Source organism: Triplophysa rosa, linkage group LG17, assembly GCF_024868665.1.
Source record: "Triplophysa rosa linkage group LG17, Trosa_1v2, whole genome shotgun sequence".
Lineage (NCBI taxonomy): Eukaryota > Metazoa > Chordata > Actinopteri > Cypriniformes > Nemacheilidae > Triplophysa > Triplophysa rosa.
In genome coordinates, this window is record NC_079906.1 from 18,272,629 (window position 1) to 18,287,780 (window position 15,152).

Sequence of the window (15,152 nt, forward strand, 5' to 3'; positions counted from 1 at the left end):
TAGTGAACATTTTGATGTTCTCCCTTTATTCAGCAAGATGTTGTGGGCAAAAGGCAGTTTTTTGGTTTTAGTTTTCATTACAGTTAGGAACTCTTTAGCCTTAATTTATATAACTTGCAGAGTGCAACGCATTAAACGTGCATTATATATGGAACGTATGTCTCTAATGCATTTCAGACTTGATAAATATAAAATTATAACCCATTAAAAATGTAATTAGAGCTGAATATGGACATTATTGTTTATTGTCTTTTGAAAATCTGAGACCAACATTTTATACATAACTGTTTACTCTAAACATATGACAAAAAGCAATAAACGATGTGATTCCTTTAAAGGCACTTTCAATAATTGATGAACTCTAAAGCTGCTTTAAAAAAATCTGTATTGTATAATAAAGTTGACTTGACTCAACTCAACTCAACTCACTAAAATTATTTACACATAACTCATCAAAACGTTTGAATAACATAAGATAAATTCTTATTGGTTGGCAAATAAATTATATAGATACTGTACATACATAAAGATACATACATAAACAAACAAACAAACAAACAATAAAACAATATTTAGTGTTCCCACCCTTTGCCTAAAAGTTCTAGATCGATGCAGATCATCTTTACAGGTCGAGGTCTCACCACGGGATGCTTTTCAAACTGTGTTGAGAATTCCCATCTATGCCCTTGATCACACGTTCTTCATTATTTGGTCCAAGTCTATTTAAAACAAACATATTAATATAAAAATATTAGTTCTGTAATGAAATAAATGTAGGCTATATGTTTGCAGAATAACATTTTCGTAAGCAAAACTAATTTCATACATTTAAGGATAACTTACGCATTCAGATCAAAATGTTTAAGGTCAAGAGAAACATTTCACTCAACTGACCCTAACATTTTAGACGCTAGTGTTTATGAACAGTCCACGTACAAAACCCCTAAGTGTTGTGTAAACCTGTTTGAAAAGTGTGCCAAAAATGTCGTCTCTCTCCCATTGGTTTCTGAGAACATCCGGGTACTGCACCACAGCAACCTATGAGGCCAAAGATACCAATATGGCGGAGGTAAGCTGCATAGCTGGAAAAAAGTATCTGCTTTTATATTGCACATTTAAACGATTCCTTGACAGGGTTTTGGTTTTTGTTGATATGCATGTTTTAAAGGAGAACCAAATGTGTCTTCGCTGGAGGTTTTAGCCAGATGTGTGCAAAAAAGACGATGGTAGACGGGTTTAAATGAAGACTGATCTATCAGGTTCGGATAGGCCCCCCGTTAGCTCGCAGGGAAAAAAAACAAACACGAAATCGTTGCGTGTAATTGACAAATTCTTCGACATAAATGTAGTTTTTTGGCGCCTTGCACATTTTTCCCGGTCGATTGTGTCGATAGATTTAACGGTGCACATTCGTTTGTTAAGCTGTTATAGTGCAGGAGATGTTTGTTTATGGTGTAACGTTAAGTAGACGGCGATTTTGCGCTGTTTGGAGATGACAGCATCTGTATAGAAATGAGAGTAATCTGTTTGTGCCATGAATGCAGTTTTCTTGCATTGAGAACTTTGGCTTTGCTGCATATGATTTGTGTTGTGATTAAATGCAGCCCTGCGTTTACATGAACGTATTTTACTGTACATTACTGTATGTTGGGTTTAATATTTACATGTAACGGATCTAATATCATGTGGTTTATTTTGCTGTTTAGTACATTGTTTGTATAGTATGTAATAACCGATTACTGTCTTTTGTTTTTTTATTGCATCTGTCTGTTCAGGCTTCCTTTGGGAGTTCGAGCCCTGGTAGGTGTCGGTATATTACTTAATTGCTTTAGTGATGATTTCAAATATTTTAATAACTAAAATGTGCATTATGAATTGAATGAAGTGGATTTTTTTGTGTGAAATCTACAGTGTCAGTCTCTCAATGTTGCAGTCTTATTAATATATGTTGATGATTCAGACCAGTTTCATCGTCTTTTTTAGAAAAAAGTTTGTGCTAAAATCAGTAATAGTTGGATTCTTTTTTTCCGCAGTTGGCTCTTTGTCCTCAGAGGATCATGACTTTGATCCAACAGCAGAGATGTTGATTCATGAATATGATGATGAAAGAACTTTAGAGGAGGAGGAACTTCTGAATGGACAAAAGAATTTCAGGGCAGAACTGGCAGACCTGGAGAGGGTAACGTGCATTTATAATAATCCACTACTTATAATAAGTATAGTAATTATGTTAAAGGGGTAATATGGCGCGAATGCATGTTTTTCTGTGTCTTTGGTGTGTTATAAGTTGCCCATGCATGTTTTAGACTTGTAAAATTGCAAAAAGGAAAGTGTCGGAAAAAAAGATGCATTCTATCTAAAAGCGAATGCTCACCCAGACCTGCCTGAAACGCCTCGTGTAACCACACCCCCACAAATCTACGACAGTTAGTGGTATGACTTGGCTAAGACCGCCCAAATATATACGCAAGGCGTACCTGTCAGTACATTTGCTTTGGAACCTGATGTTCCAAATATGTTAAGAGGCGTTACATATCAGGGTTTTTCCTGGCTCAAAATGAGGCGGAGATGGTGCCATCCTGATCTTGTACACACACACACACGTAGGCCTACCGTACGTTTAAGTGGCTTAACCAAAGTGACTTTGACATATTAAAAGTTCTACTAAAATTATATGAAAATGACAATTATTAAGTTATATAAAACATTACTTTTATTCAACCAAACAGAAATATTTTTTTAAAGAGTACATTCCTCGAGATCATAAAAAATACATTTCATGAAGTGTTTAATTTTGCCGTGTTTGAATGTAAGCAATCTGCCAAGTTGTAAATCCGAAGGTGAACGAATAACAAAGTTATTAGCTTATAAAAAAGGTAATCGACTCTGAATCACGCGAACAAGCCATGACCTGTCCGAATCTTTAACCACAATGTACCTACGTCACTAGAAAAATCCCCGCCTACTGACTGCGAAAACTTAACTCTCTCCTCCCCAAACACTGTACTAGCTCGTTCGTGACGTGTGCATCATGTCTAAGAGAAGCTGTGTTCTATGTAGTGAAACTAAGTCAGTCTTATTTTCACTACCAAAGGAAGAACTTCTGAGGAAAAAATGGTTACTATTTATTATTCAAACGACACCAAAGGAGTATAAACCGAACGTTTTACTTTGCGCGCGTCATTTTACCGAAGATTGCTTCATCAATCTTGGCGCCTTTACTGCAGGATACATTAAACGTCTTTCCTTAAAAGATGTTGCAATACCAACTTTATTTGGACCTGTAAGCTCCACCGAATCACAACCTGTAAGTGTGACTCTTTATTTTTGTCTTTACTTAAAATTAAATTTGTGTGACGTTATCTCATGTCTGTGCTTAGCTAACGTTACCGTTATTTTTGGGGTTGTTACTGTTTGTTTACCTAACGTTTTAGCTATAAACTCGTTGCGCTAATGTAAGTGTTCAACCATATTAACTCGCAAAGTCTTTATTTCAAGAACTGCGTGGTGTACTATAGTTATAATAACATCTGAAGATACGAACACCGTACACTGTATGCCGTGATAACTAACTGTTACAAGAGAAGTGTCTAAAACAGTCCTTTTTCTTACTGGCATCTGTATAAGGATTAAAGAATGATTCATCAGACTCGGGCTCGAACTGGTAAGGTAAAATCGACGCCATCTCTCTCTATACACTGTTAATATCCAACCACCTGCAAACCGTAATACAGCAGTAATGATAGGCGGTCCATTTGCGACACATGCTGAACGCGTTTGACCAATCACAGCAGACTAGACCATTTGACCAATCACAGCAGACTAGACCATCTGACCAATCACAGCAGACTACACTATCTGACCAATCAGATCAGACTACGCTGGCGGAAAGGCGGAGATTACACAGATGAATCGCGGAACGAATCATTTGAGATTCAGTCAAGAAGTAAGGTAATAAAAACTGCTTATTATTACGAAATAATAGTATTTTTACATCATGTATGTACATAAACTTGTTGTCGGACACTCCATAAACCAAAATAAGCCCTTAAAAATATTGAGGAATGTACTCTTTAATCAAATTAAGCTTTTAATCATTTTCAACTAACTTTTCAGCCCACTATAGCCAACTGAATTTACCAGTCTTACTAAATGACTAAAATGAGCAAAGCTCATTCACATCTTGCATTCTCTGTGGTTCACTTTAAAGGCGCTGTTCGTAATTAACAGCGGCCACTAGCGTTGTATTATAGATTTGCCACGAATCGCTCAGTCCAAACACGACGGTGGCCACCACAGTACAAAAAGATGTCGTTCTCATGTTGATGCAGGGAAGAGATTTTGCGGGCATTAGAAAGACTGTAGAAAGAGCGATGTCATATTTATTACATAAATTAAAAGGTTTGTGGATTTTAAGTTTAAAAAGAAGGATAAAAGTCAGGCAGGAGCTAGGACCTGCGTTAATATTATAAAGACTTTCCAGCAGAGATGCGTTAAGACCCGCGGTACTGAGGCTTTTAGCAGAGATACTCATAGATATCTATGCAGATACTTTCCAGCAGAGAGAAGTTGGAGAGAAAGATCGTCTTAAAATCACCCCCGAGGAGGATACTTTGATTCGGATCAGTATGTGAGTAACATATTAACATACCAAGAAATGTTGTTGTGTAATGTTAGCTGTGTGACGGAGAAGTTTTGAGCGTCATTGTTTATCTGGAACCACTTTAATATTGTACTCGTCCAGATACTGGAGAGAGAGAGAGCGAGAGCGCGCTGGAGCTGAAACTGGAGAGCGAGCGAGAGCGCGTTTTACTCTTTTACTCAATGATAAATAAACTTTCAGTTAATCCGCGGGTCACATGCGTTCCGCACCGAAGAGCACGATCCGTACGGATCTTCCCGCGATCCGTTTCACCATGATACCGCAGCGGAGAGGAAGAGGAAACGGGTGTTGTAGAGTTGTTTGTCCGTTTAGGGCTGCTGTACAAAACATGGCGGCGAATTCAATGTATGTAGGCCCGCTCTGTATGTAGATATAAACAGCTTATTCTAAGGTATTACAAACTTAATGGTTCATTACGTAAGGTCTTTATACACCTCTGAAGAAATAGTTTTGTATATTATATTGTATTTCTGTCAATAGATCCTCCTAAAAATGCCGTATTGTTCCTTTAAATGATTCAATGATCTCTTATATTCGCTAGTGACTGAAAAGTTCAATAGTTTAAATGAATCTGTTCAAATGAGTCATTCGTGTGCGAGTCGTTCTGAACGCGATGTGCATTTATACTGGCGAACTCGCTGTGTACAGTGTACGCTGATTCAGCGATCCAACTGCACAGCTAAAGACATTACAATGATGTACGTCGTGTTAATTTAAGAGATTTCAAGAAATGAAACGTACTTGGATGCAAAACAAACAGCAGCGAAACACAGCCAGCTCTTGTTCTGCAACTCTTTTAGCGCCTCAGTGTGCTGATAACAAAACAGCGCCTCTACTGTGGCGTAATGCCGCAACTGCAGTTACAAATGACAGTCTGTTAAATGCACGCAGCATTTCTTGTGAAGACACACCCGACATCTATGCAGGAAAAACCCTGCATTTCCGTCACACGCTTGCAGTATTCGACCAATCACTACGCACTGGTTAACTGGCCAATCATAGCACACCTCGCTTTTCAGAGCAATGAGCTTTTTTAAGAATCCGCGCATTTCAGAGAGGCGGGGCAAAGAGGAGATACAATCATTGCACGGTATGTGGAAAATACAGCGTTTTCGAACCATGAATCGTGTATACACATTGCCTTACATCTAAAACAAACGATAATATTCATTTTAGCCGTGTCATATGACCCCTTTAAAATTGTTGTCCTGAGGAATCCCACCTGTGAATCTCAATACCAAAAAGCATTTGGATTAATTGAGAAATGTACAGTGTTAATCTTGCGATAACATAGACTCTGTTTCTGCTGTTCTTAAATCCGAACAGGAAGGAAACATGCCGATTGAAGAGTTGTTGGCCATGTACCGTTATGAGGCGTCAGTCAGTACAGGTGCAGGATCTAGCATTGACAGCTCTTCTGTTGAACTATCAGATGATCTGCCTGACATGACGCTAGACAAGGTAATCAATGTCATTCTGTTTGGGTTTTATACGTAGTTAAGGTGCATTTATGCAGCTGTATGTTCCTGGAAATATATAAGTATGTTTCATGTAAATATAACTGAATACTTATAATAAACAATGAAATCATTCTTGCTACAGGAGGAGATTGCGAAGGATCTCTTATCAGGAGATTATGAGGAGGAGACCCAGTCCTCTGCTGATGATCTGACCCCTTCTGTTACCTCCCACGAAGCCACAGACTTCTTCCCGAGAACACTCAGATGTGAGAAGAAAATAGTTTAATTCCTCTAATAGTAATTGATAGGGTTGGGAATCGAAAATCAATTCCAATTTGGAATTGGAATCGAAAGGCTAGGAATCGGATCGGAATCGAAAGGAATAGGAATCGGATACTTGAGATTAAAATGTGAATTCCTCTCATCAAGTCCTGTGTGCATATTTTCAGAAAAGTACATGCGTTGCATGATCTGCTGATATCTCAATAAAAGCCCTTATGAAAATTATCAATATTTTTTACTATAGTAAGCATAGTTTAGCTATAGAATTTGTATTAAAGCACAGGAATCACAAATTAACCATAGTTGCATTATAGTAACTGCAGTTTAACCATGATGTAGTTCAACTATGATAATACAAATTGTAATAAATCAGAAAAGGTGTGTTTCTATGTGTAAATATACACAAAACGGTGCTCATAAATATATTTAGCAAACAAGTCAATAAGCAGGCTAAATGACCACACAGGTTGATATCTAAATGTTTTACCTCAACTGTGGAATCGAAACTGGGAATCGATAAGAATCAAAATCGATAAGCAGAATCAGAATTGGAATCGGAATCGATAAAATTGAAACGATTCCCAACCCTAGTAATTGATGTGTTCATCATCTCAACTTTATATTCTGCGTTAACAGAACAGTTTACTCTTAAAGGAAATTCTGTCATTGTTTACTCACCTTCATGTCACTTTAAATCTGTTTGACTGTCTTTCATCTTTGAAACACAAAAAGGAGAAAGTGTAAAAAATGGCAAACGCACCATGGTGGTCTGTACCAGTTGTGCACTATGTACTAAGTCTTCTGAATTGTTTGTTAGTAACTTTAGAGTTGTGGTTTGGAGCAGCATGAGGGCCAATCAGAGCCATTGAGAGAGAGAGTCGTGCCAACTCTGTTGACTCCAATGGAACAGTTTTTCACAGCAGTGGCGGTTCATAGAGCAATAGTTCCCGGAAGTTACTAGTAACGTATGGAGCTGCAGCAAAGCAGACCGATTGTGCCAAACTTTTAACCCATTTAAAGACGTTAGTCATTTAATGAATAAAAAATGAAAGAAATAAAGAATTTAAATAGAAAACATAACTTCCTGGAACTATCTGAAGGCTCCATGAATCACGTGACACTCGAAAATTTTCAAACTTCCGTTGTTGCGACTCTCTCTCAATGGCTCTGCGGCCAATCAACGACTGAATTATTGGCTTTGAAATAAAAAAGCACTTTATAATGCAGTGTATCAACCATTCACCATTCATAATCAGTAGCTTATAATTTATGTGCTTGATTTTTAAATTGATTGCTTTTTTAACAGCCAACATGACCGATGATGGTGATAAAGAATCTGAAGGGGAGGAGGATGGGGTGAGCAGTGAAGATCCTAGAAAGGTTCGACTCCCACTTTAAATATACAAAGATTCACTGCAATTAAACTGTTCTTGACGAGTTACATCGTCCCACTTAAAGTAAAAGACAAAAGCCTTTTTTTGATTATTTCTTGCCTCTGAAATACAGGAAATAATGGTTGGGTGCCAGTATCAAGCAGAGGTTCCTGTGGGCCTCAGCCACTATAAGGATGATGAAAAGGGTGAGCATCTTGATTAAAGAGTACATATTACGAGATCATGTAAATTACATTTCATAACAAAGTTATTGGCTAGGAAAAAAGGGAGTCGACTCTGAATCACGCAAACGAGTCATGCCCTAGTCCGATTCGGAACTGCTGCGGATTTACTTCACTACACAGTGTTGGGGGCAACGCTCTTACATAATAAGAGTACTTTTTTAAGTATCGAGTAATGTAACGCAATTACTTTATACATTTACATATCAATACTCGAGTTACTGTGTTTTCAAGTAACTCGAGTTACTTTTCAGTCTAATCATTGATTTATATGAACATTTTTTTAACTGCAGAAGTGAAATTCTGAATTAAAAGTAGTGTAGACATGATCGCTCATGCTTGCGCAGAAACAGTTGCTAGTCAGACATAGTCAGTGTTGCCATGTCTGCAGTGCTGCAGTGTTCCTGCTTTGTTTTTGTTACGCAAATCTGGCAACCCTTGACACAGCGATGGGAGGCCAGAGCTCAGATGCGTAAAACATAATAAATATGGAGAGTGATACCGAAGTTAGCAGTGTCAACATTAGGCAGAGCTCTGATGAGGTGGAGGACTACTGGTCAGGACATATTTGAAATGTGTTTTTTAAAGAAAATAAAGGTGTGTTATAGGCTATATAGGATTGTTAAATGCATTACAGGGTTAAACACTAAAGAACAGCAAAGTCTGGAAAAGCATGAGCATCAGTTAGGTGAGAAAAAGTAACGCAAAAGTACTTTCAGTTACTTTCCACAAATAGTACCCAAGTAACGTATTTAGTTACTTTTTTGTAGAGTCACTCAATATTGTAACTAATTACTTTTAAAAGTAACTTTCCCCAACACTGTCACTACATATAGTCCTCGCCTACGTTTTGCTAGACTTCACTCTTCTCCCCCAAACACTGTAGCTCGGTAGACCAATCATAGCAGACTAGATCATCTGAGCAATCAGATCAGAGTAGGCTGGCGGAAAGGAGGGGATTAGACGGATGATTCGCTGAACGAATCATTAGAGAGTCAGTCAAGTAGCAAGGTAAGAATAACTGCCTATTACAACAAAATAAAAGTGTTTTGACGCCTCGTATGTACGTAAATTTGTTGTTGGACACTACATAAACGAAAATAAGACCTTAAAAATCAAGGAATATTAACTCTTTAAACCAATAGACTTAATATTATAGAATTAAAGTCAATGTCAATTTATTCCTATAGCACTATTACACACAACAGCAGTTGACCAATGTGCTTTACAACAGAAATCACAGGCAGTTTATAGAAACAAAAGAAAAAAAGAAAAGAAAACTGAATAATAATAATATAACTAAAAATATATCCATTTAAAATACACATACATGTGCATAGATATACAAATTTCACAAAGTACTTCATTCCTTATGAAGGTGGGAGATTTTATCGTGTTTGTTGCGTTTAAAGTGTACGAGGAGGAGGACAAGCTGCTATGGTGTCCTGACGTGCTGTCAGAATGTAAAGTGAGAAACTACCTCAGAGAGGCTCTGTCACAGACTACAGACGGAAACACAGACGACTGCACATCGGAACACATACGAGATAATGAACAGGTCTTTCCTCTCTCAACGCTGTCATCAAGTCGTATGCAGATCTTTTGCCTGTATTAGAGCTGCTGCTGTGATGTTTTAATTGCATTATTACACTGACCTTCTCCCTATCTTTTCTAGGCCTTGTTTGAGCTTGTGAAGTGTGATTATGACACGTGCGAGGCTCTGACACGATACTGCAGAAATGTGAGGACGTCAAAAGGTGGGCTGAAGGTCTGAACCAGCTTGATATCTTTTGTACCTTTAATGACATGATGATAACTCTTGTTTTCGGTGCTTTGATAGAAGAATCACCACCATGGTCAGAGGATGAATGCAGAAACTTTGAACATGCACTGCAGATTTACGAGAAAAATTTCCATCTTATTCAGAAACACAAGGCAAGTAGTAATGTACAAACCCGATTCCAAAAAAGTTGGGACACTGTACAAATTGTGAATAAAAACAGAATGCAATGATGTGGAAGTTTCAAATTTCAATATTTTATTAAGAATACAACATAGATGACATATCAAATGTTTAAACTGAGAGAATGTATCATTTTAAAAAAAAAATAAGTTGATTTTAAATTTCATGGCATCAACACATCTCAAAAAAGTTGGGACAAGGCCATGTTTACCACTGTGTGGCATCCCCTCTTCTTTTTATAACAGTCTGCAAACGTCTGGGGACTGAGGAGACAAGTTGCTCAAGTTTAGGAATAGGAATGTTGTCCCATTCTTGTCTAATACAGGCTTCTAGTTGCTCGACTGTCTTAGGTCTTCTTTGTCGCATCTTCCTCTTTATGATCCGCCAAATGTTTTCTATGGGTGAAAGATCTGGACTGCAGGCTGGCCATTTCAGTACCCGGATCCTTCTTCTACGCAGCCATGATGTTGTAATTGATGCAGTATGTGGTCTGGCATTGTCATGTTGGAAAATGCAAGGTCTTCCCTGAAAGAGACGACGTCTGGATGGGAGCATATGTTGTTCTAGAACTTGGATATACCTTTCAGCATTGATGGTGCCTTTCCAGATGTGTAAGCTGCCCATGCCACACGCACTCATGCAACCCCATACCATCAGAGATGCAGGCTTCTGAACTGAGCGCTGATAACAACTTGGGTTGTCCTTGTCCTCTTTAGTCCGGATGACATGGAGTCCCAGTTTTCCAAAAAGAACTTCAAATTTTGATTCGTCTGACCACAGAACAGTTTTCCACTTTGTCACAGTCCATTTTACATGACCCTTGGCCCAGAGAAAACGCCTGCGCTTCTGGATCATGTTTAGATATGGCTTCTTTTTTGACCTATAGAGTTTTAGCCGGCAACGGCGAATGGCACGGTGGATTGTGTTCACCGACAATGTTTTCTGGAAGTATTCCTGAGCCCATGTTGTGATTTCCATTACAGTAGCATTCCTGTATGTGATGCAGTGCCGTCTAAGGGCCCGAAGATCACGGGCATCCAGTATGGTTTTCCGGCCTTGACCCTTACGCACAGAGATTGTTCCAGATTCTCTGAATCTTTGGATGATATTATGCACTGTAGTTGATGATAACTTCAAACTCTTTGCAATTTTTCTCTGAGAAACTCCTTTCTGATATTGCTCCACTATTTTTCGCCGCAGCATTGGGGGAATTGGTGATCCTCTGCCCATCTTGACTTCTGAGAGACACTGCCACTCTGAGAGGCTCTTTTTATACCCAATCATGTTGCCAATTGACCTAATAAGTTGCAAATTGGTCCTCCAGCTGTTCCTTATATGTACATTTAACTTTTCCGGCCTCCTATTGCTACCTGTCCCAACTTTTTTGGAATGTGTAGCTCTCATGAAATCCAAAATGAGCCAATATTTGGCATGACATTTCAAAATGTCTCACTTTCAACATTTGATATGTTATCTATATTCTATTGTGAATAAAATATAAGTTTATGAGATTCGTAAATTATTGCATTCCTTTTTTATTCACAATTTGTACAGTGTCCCAACTTTTTTGGAATCGGGTTTGTATTTTGGTGGTGTCAAAAAGTGTCTGAATTCACTTAACATCTTTGAGCAAGTCTTAATATCTCTACCATATTCCGTTTCAGGTTCAAACACGGACTGTCGCAGAATGTGTGGCTTTTTATTACATGTGGAAAAAGTCTGAACGTTTCGACTACTTCGCCCAACAGAATAGATTTGGCAAGAAGAAGTACAGCAGTTACCCGGGTGTGACGTAAGTCAATGCAGTGCGGTAACCTGGATGCCCACGATGTTTCATCTGTTTGTTTTGTGGTAGTGTTTAGCCTATTCTGTAGGCTCATCTGTAAGTTTGTTTTGTCCTCAGAGACCTGATGGATCGGCTGGTGGATGAGGCGGAAGGTCTGGCGATGGACAGCACGTCCTTGGTTTGTTCAGGTGGAGCTGGAGGACGAATCGAGACCTCGGCAGAACAACAACTAGGGCTGCTTAACTCCATCACTGCCAGTGACCTCACAGGTATCTCGCAATCATCTTTGAACAAGATTTCCATCTATTTCTGCTTAAAAACCTAATCAATTATTGTTAATTACATTTTTTTAATAAAAACTTTTGTACTCTCACACAAAATAATAGGCAAGGAAATGCCGGAAAGGATTATTAATCGTCACCTTTTTATTTTGTGTAGCCCTTAGTAACAGCGTAGCAACCGTGTGCAGTGGTCCCGGAGACGTGAGCTGTCTGGACCTCCCTTACTTTTCCCCTCTGGAGAGTTTACACAGAGGAGCCCTGAACCATGGCGAGCAGATGAGCTATGCCCCAAACGGAGACAGCAGCTGCGCCAACATACTGGATTCCGCCTTCTACCGGTCCGACCTGAGCCAGATCGGCATGTGCGGCACCAAAGACTCCGAACGACCCTCCAAGAGGCTCAAGATGGGCCTCACAGAGTCTTTCATAAACGACGTGTCCATTTCTAACCTGGCCGTGGACTTTGAGGGCAGACGAACACATCGCATCACGGGAGCCACTATGGCCGTGTCGGTCACAGACTTCAGCAGTATAGGGGGTGGCGACCCCAACGGTTTCATCAGCTCCCACTCTCGACATCACCAGCACACCGCACTTCAGTCCGACTGACTTCCTGTTGCCATCCGGATCCACAGTCACCCACTCGCTGACTATTAGTTGTTTTTTAATTATATATATATATAAATATACCTTTTGGTCTTTTTTGTAATATGACATCAGTGATGTCTTTATTGTACAGAGCTAAGAAATCTTGGTTTCTCAAGAGTTTAAATAGCCATTTATTTTTCTGGTCCTTCAGATATTTAATATTTTTTCCGTCTACGATGATATACAGCTAAACCTAAATGCTGGAGCAGAGAGTTGTGGACTCGTACTGTAGTCATCTCAACGCCTGCATCTTTCAAGATTTACTGTCCTGCAAAAAAGTCGCTGCCGCCGAAAACTGCGCTGTTTCTTGTCGTTTCCGTGTATGTGTGTTCGTTTAGAAATTGGGTACTATTTCCGTGTTTACAAAACCCAAGATCATGTAGTCGTTGGGAAATGTAGCATTTTGTATATCACAAACCTGGCATTTATAATTGAGAATAATTAACTTTTTGGAGCAAAGAATACATGCTAAAACAAAAAGCACTTCTGGTCACCGAGGCGTTTTTCATGTTGCCTGCATGCCCACATTTTCCTACAAACCCTTGAGGTTTCCATATTTTTAAGCTTTAATAACATCCGAAAACAAGTGCGTTTGTTTGAACCTTTTGATGATCAGAAAAATAGGGCAGGAAAGGCATATTTTGCATTATGTCTCAATTTTCCAGAACTTTAAAGTAGGATTAAGATGCCAATGAACAATGATTGAAACTTGTTCTCTTGCTGGAAACTTGTGATGAGGGGCTGAAAAATCTAGATCTTCAATAGACTGAAGCTTGTTGGTTAAGTACTAAAAGCTGCAAGGGAGTATTATGATTCAGGTGGTGCTATTAAGTCACCCGTGCTTGACAGTATTAGTATAATTTAAACTGTATATAAATTAAACTGTGAGACGTTCCCCAGGAGGCGGTTTTGCTGGTGCTCTTAACTGCGTATGCTTCGGTACAGATTAACCAGTGTTTTTCAGTTATGCATTATGTAGCTGCCAGAAATACTAAGAAAACCTTCAGAATTGAGCTAATTGTAATTCTTGTTTACCTGCTTTGTTTTTCCTCCCAATTTTGCCAAGTTCATCAACATTTTTGTATGCATGGAGCAGATTGTACTCTTTTGTGATGTTACAAACTGATAAACATTACATGCCAAAAATCAGTCCGCTCGACACACTGTATCAAAATCCTTTCTGCTCCTTGCATGCAAAAAACAAACAAAACTAAATTACCATATAGTTCATTTAAATGCTTTGACTTTGGTTAGGGTGAATGCAAAAATGATATAAAAAATGTTTATGGCAATAATATGTAGATATGTAGATTGTTCATTGAATTTTCATTGATTGTTTGTATTGCCTTTGTTTTGTTTACGGAATTAAGAGACGTCAAAATTGTGCATGCTAGCATCGGTTGTTTGAAAAAATGGCACCGATTAGAGAAATTATTTTGTGTGGCACCTTTTGGACATTCCCATGCAAGTCTCTCTTATTTTCACTTTTTGAAGAAAATGTTTCTGTCAGTAAGTAGAAAGGTTTACCATCATTACCTTGACTTTTAATGGCTGCTATCAGTAATGTGAAGAGTTTGTTGAATGCACTGCTGTTGCAATTATAAGTTGAATTGAAAGTCTTGTGCATCTACATTGTTAATACGTGGTAAAGTACTCATTAATAGCATGTTTGCGATGACACTGATTTAAATGGATCCATGGATACCAATATTCATTGACGGGGTTTGAAAGCACTACAAAGATTTTGTAAGAATTTTCTTTATGGTCAAAATGCAGATTTTGTTCTCAGTACACAATGTAGTACTTAGTGCTCATATAAAGTTTAACTTTTTTATTTTTGTACTTTAAAAGTCTTTGCGCCTATTATTCTGTATAGGTATTATTACTTTTATAAATGCACATTTATGTTTATTCAGCTAGGTTTGCTAAAGTACAGACTGTAAGGCAAACTAAAAGCTTACAGGTTGTTTTGACCTATAGAAATAACACATCTCAAAAACAAATGATATTAAGAAAAGTTTGGTGATTTTGGGTGTGCGCGTTTTATTTGAATTTCATTTAGAAATTGTAAATACTTATTAGGTAGAGATTTCACATTCAAACATGGGGGAAGTGGTAAAATTTGTTAAGACCAACAAATCCTATAAATGTGTATCCATATATAGGCCTACAGACAATCATAACATTAAATTACGGAGTTATTCAAACAGATATCTCTATTGTTTATAAAATATGTACATATAATTGCTTTGTTTTGCATTATTTTGTATTTTTGTTGTACTTTATTACTTGGTGTAAAAAGTTCCAGAAATAAAAGCTCTGGATACATGTAATTTGTGGTAATTCTACTCCGAATGCAACATGTTTTACCATGCTTAAATCAAACAGATACACATTTTTATTTGTACCTTCATGATTTAGGGGCAAGACGTATGGTTTTATGGACCTTGAGAT

The 15,152-nt window shown here is 38.2% G+C and overlaps 1 protein-coding gene across 2 annotated transcripts; it reads left to right on the top strand.

The window, feature by feature from the left end:
- The first annotated feature begins 1,002 nt into the window (after window positions 1-1,002).
- On the top strand, window positions 1,003-15,127 carry mier3b (mesoderm induction early response 1, family member 3 b). 2 transcript variants are annotated; one of them, XM_057356601.1, is made up of 13 exons: window positions 1,003-1,069; window positions 1,776-1,800; window positions 2,034-2,179; window positions 5,990-6,124; window positions 6,266-6,389; window positions 7,712-7,785; window positions 7,912-7,984; window positions 9,433-9,578; window positions 9,696-9,777; window positions 9,861-9,955; window positions 11,648-11,775; window positions 11,887-12,038; window positions 12,208-15,127. In XM_057356601.1, the coding sequence occupies exons 1-13, from the start codon at window positions 1,061-1,063 to the stop codon at window positions 12,657-12,659; spliced, it is 1,641 nt and encodes a 546-aa protein (XP_057212584.1). In that variant the 5' UTR covers window positions 1,003-1,060; the 3' UTR covers window positions 12,660-15,127. The 2 variants fall into 2 exon arrangements, with proteins under 2 accessions (XP_057212584.1, XP_057212585.1); XM_057356602.1 differs by having other exon boundaries at window positions 9,864-9,955.
- Window positions 15,128-15,152: the final 25 nt, after the last annotated feature.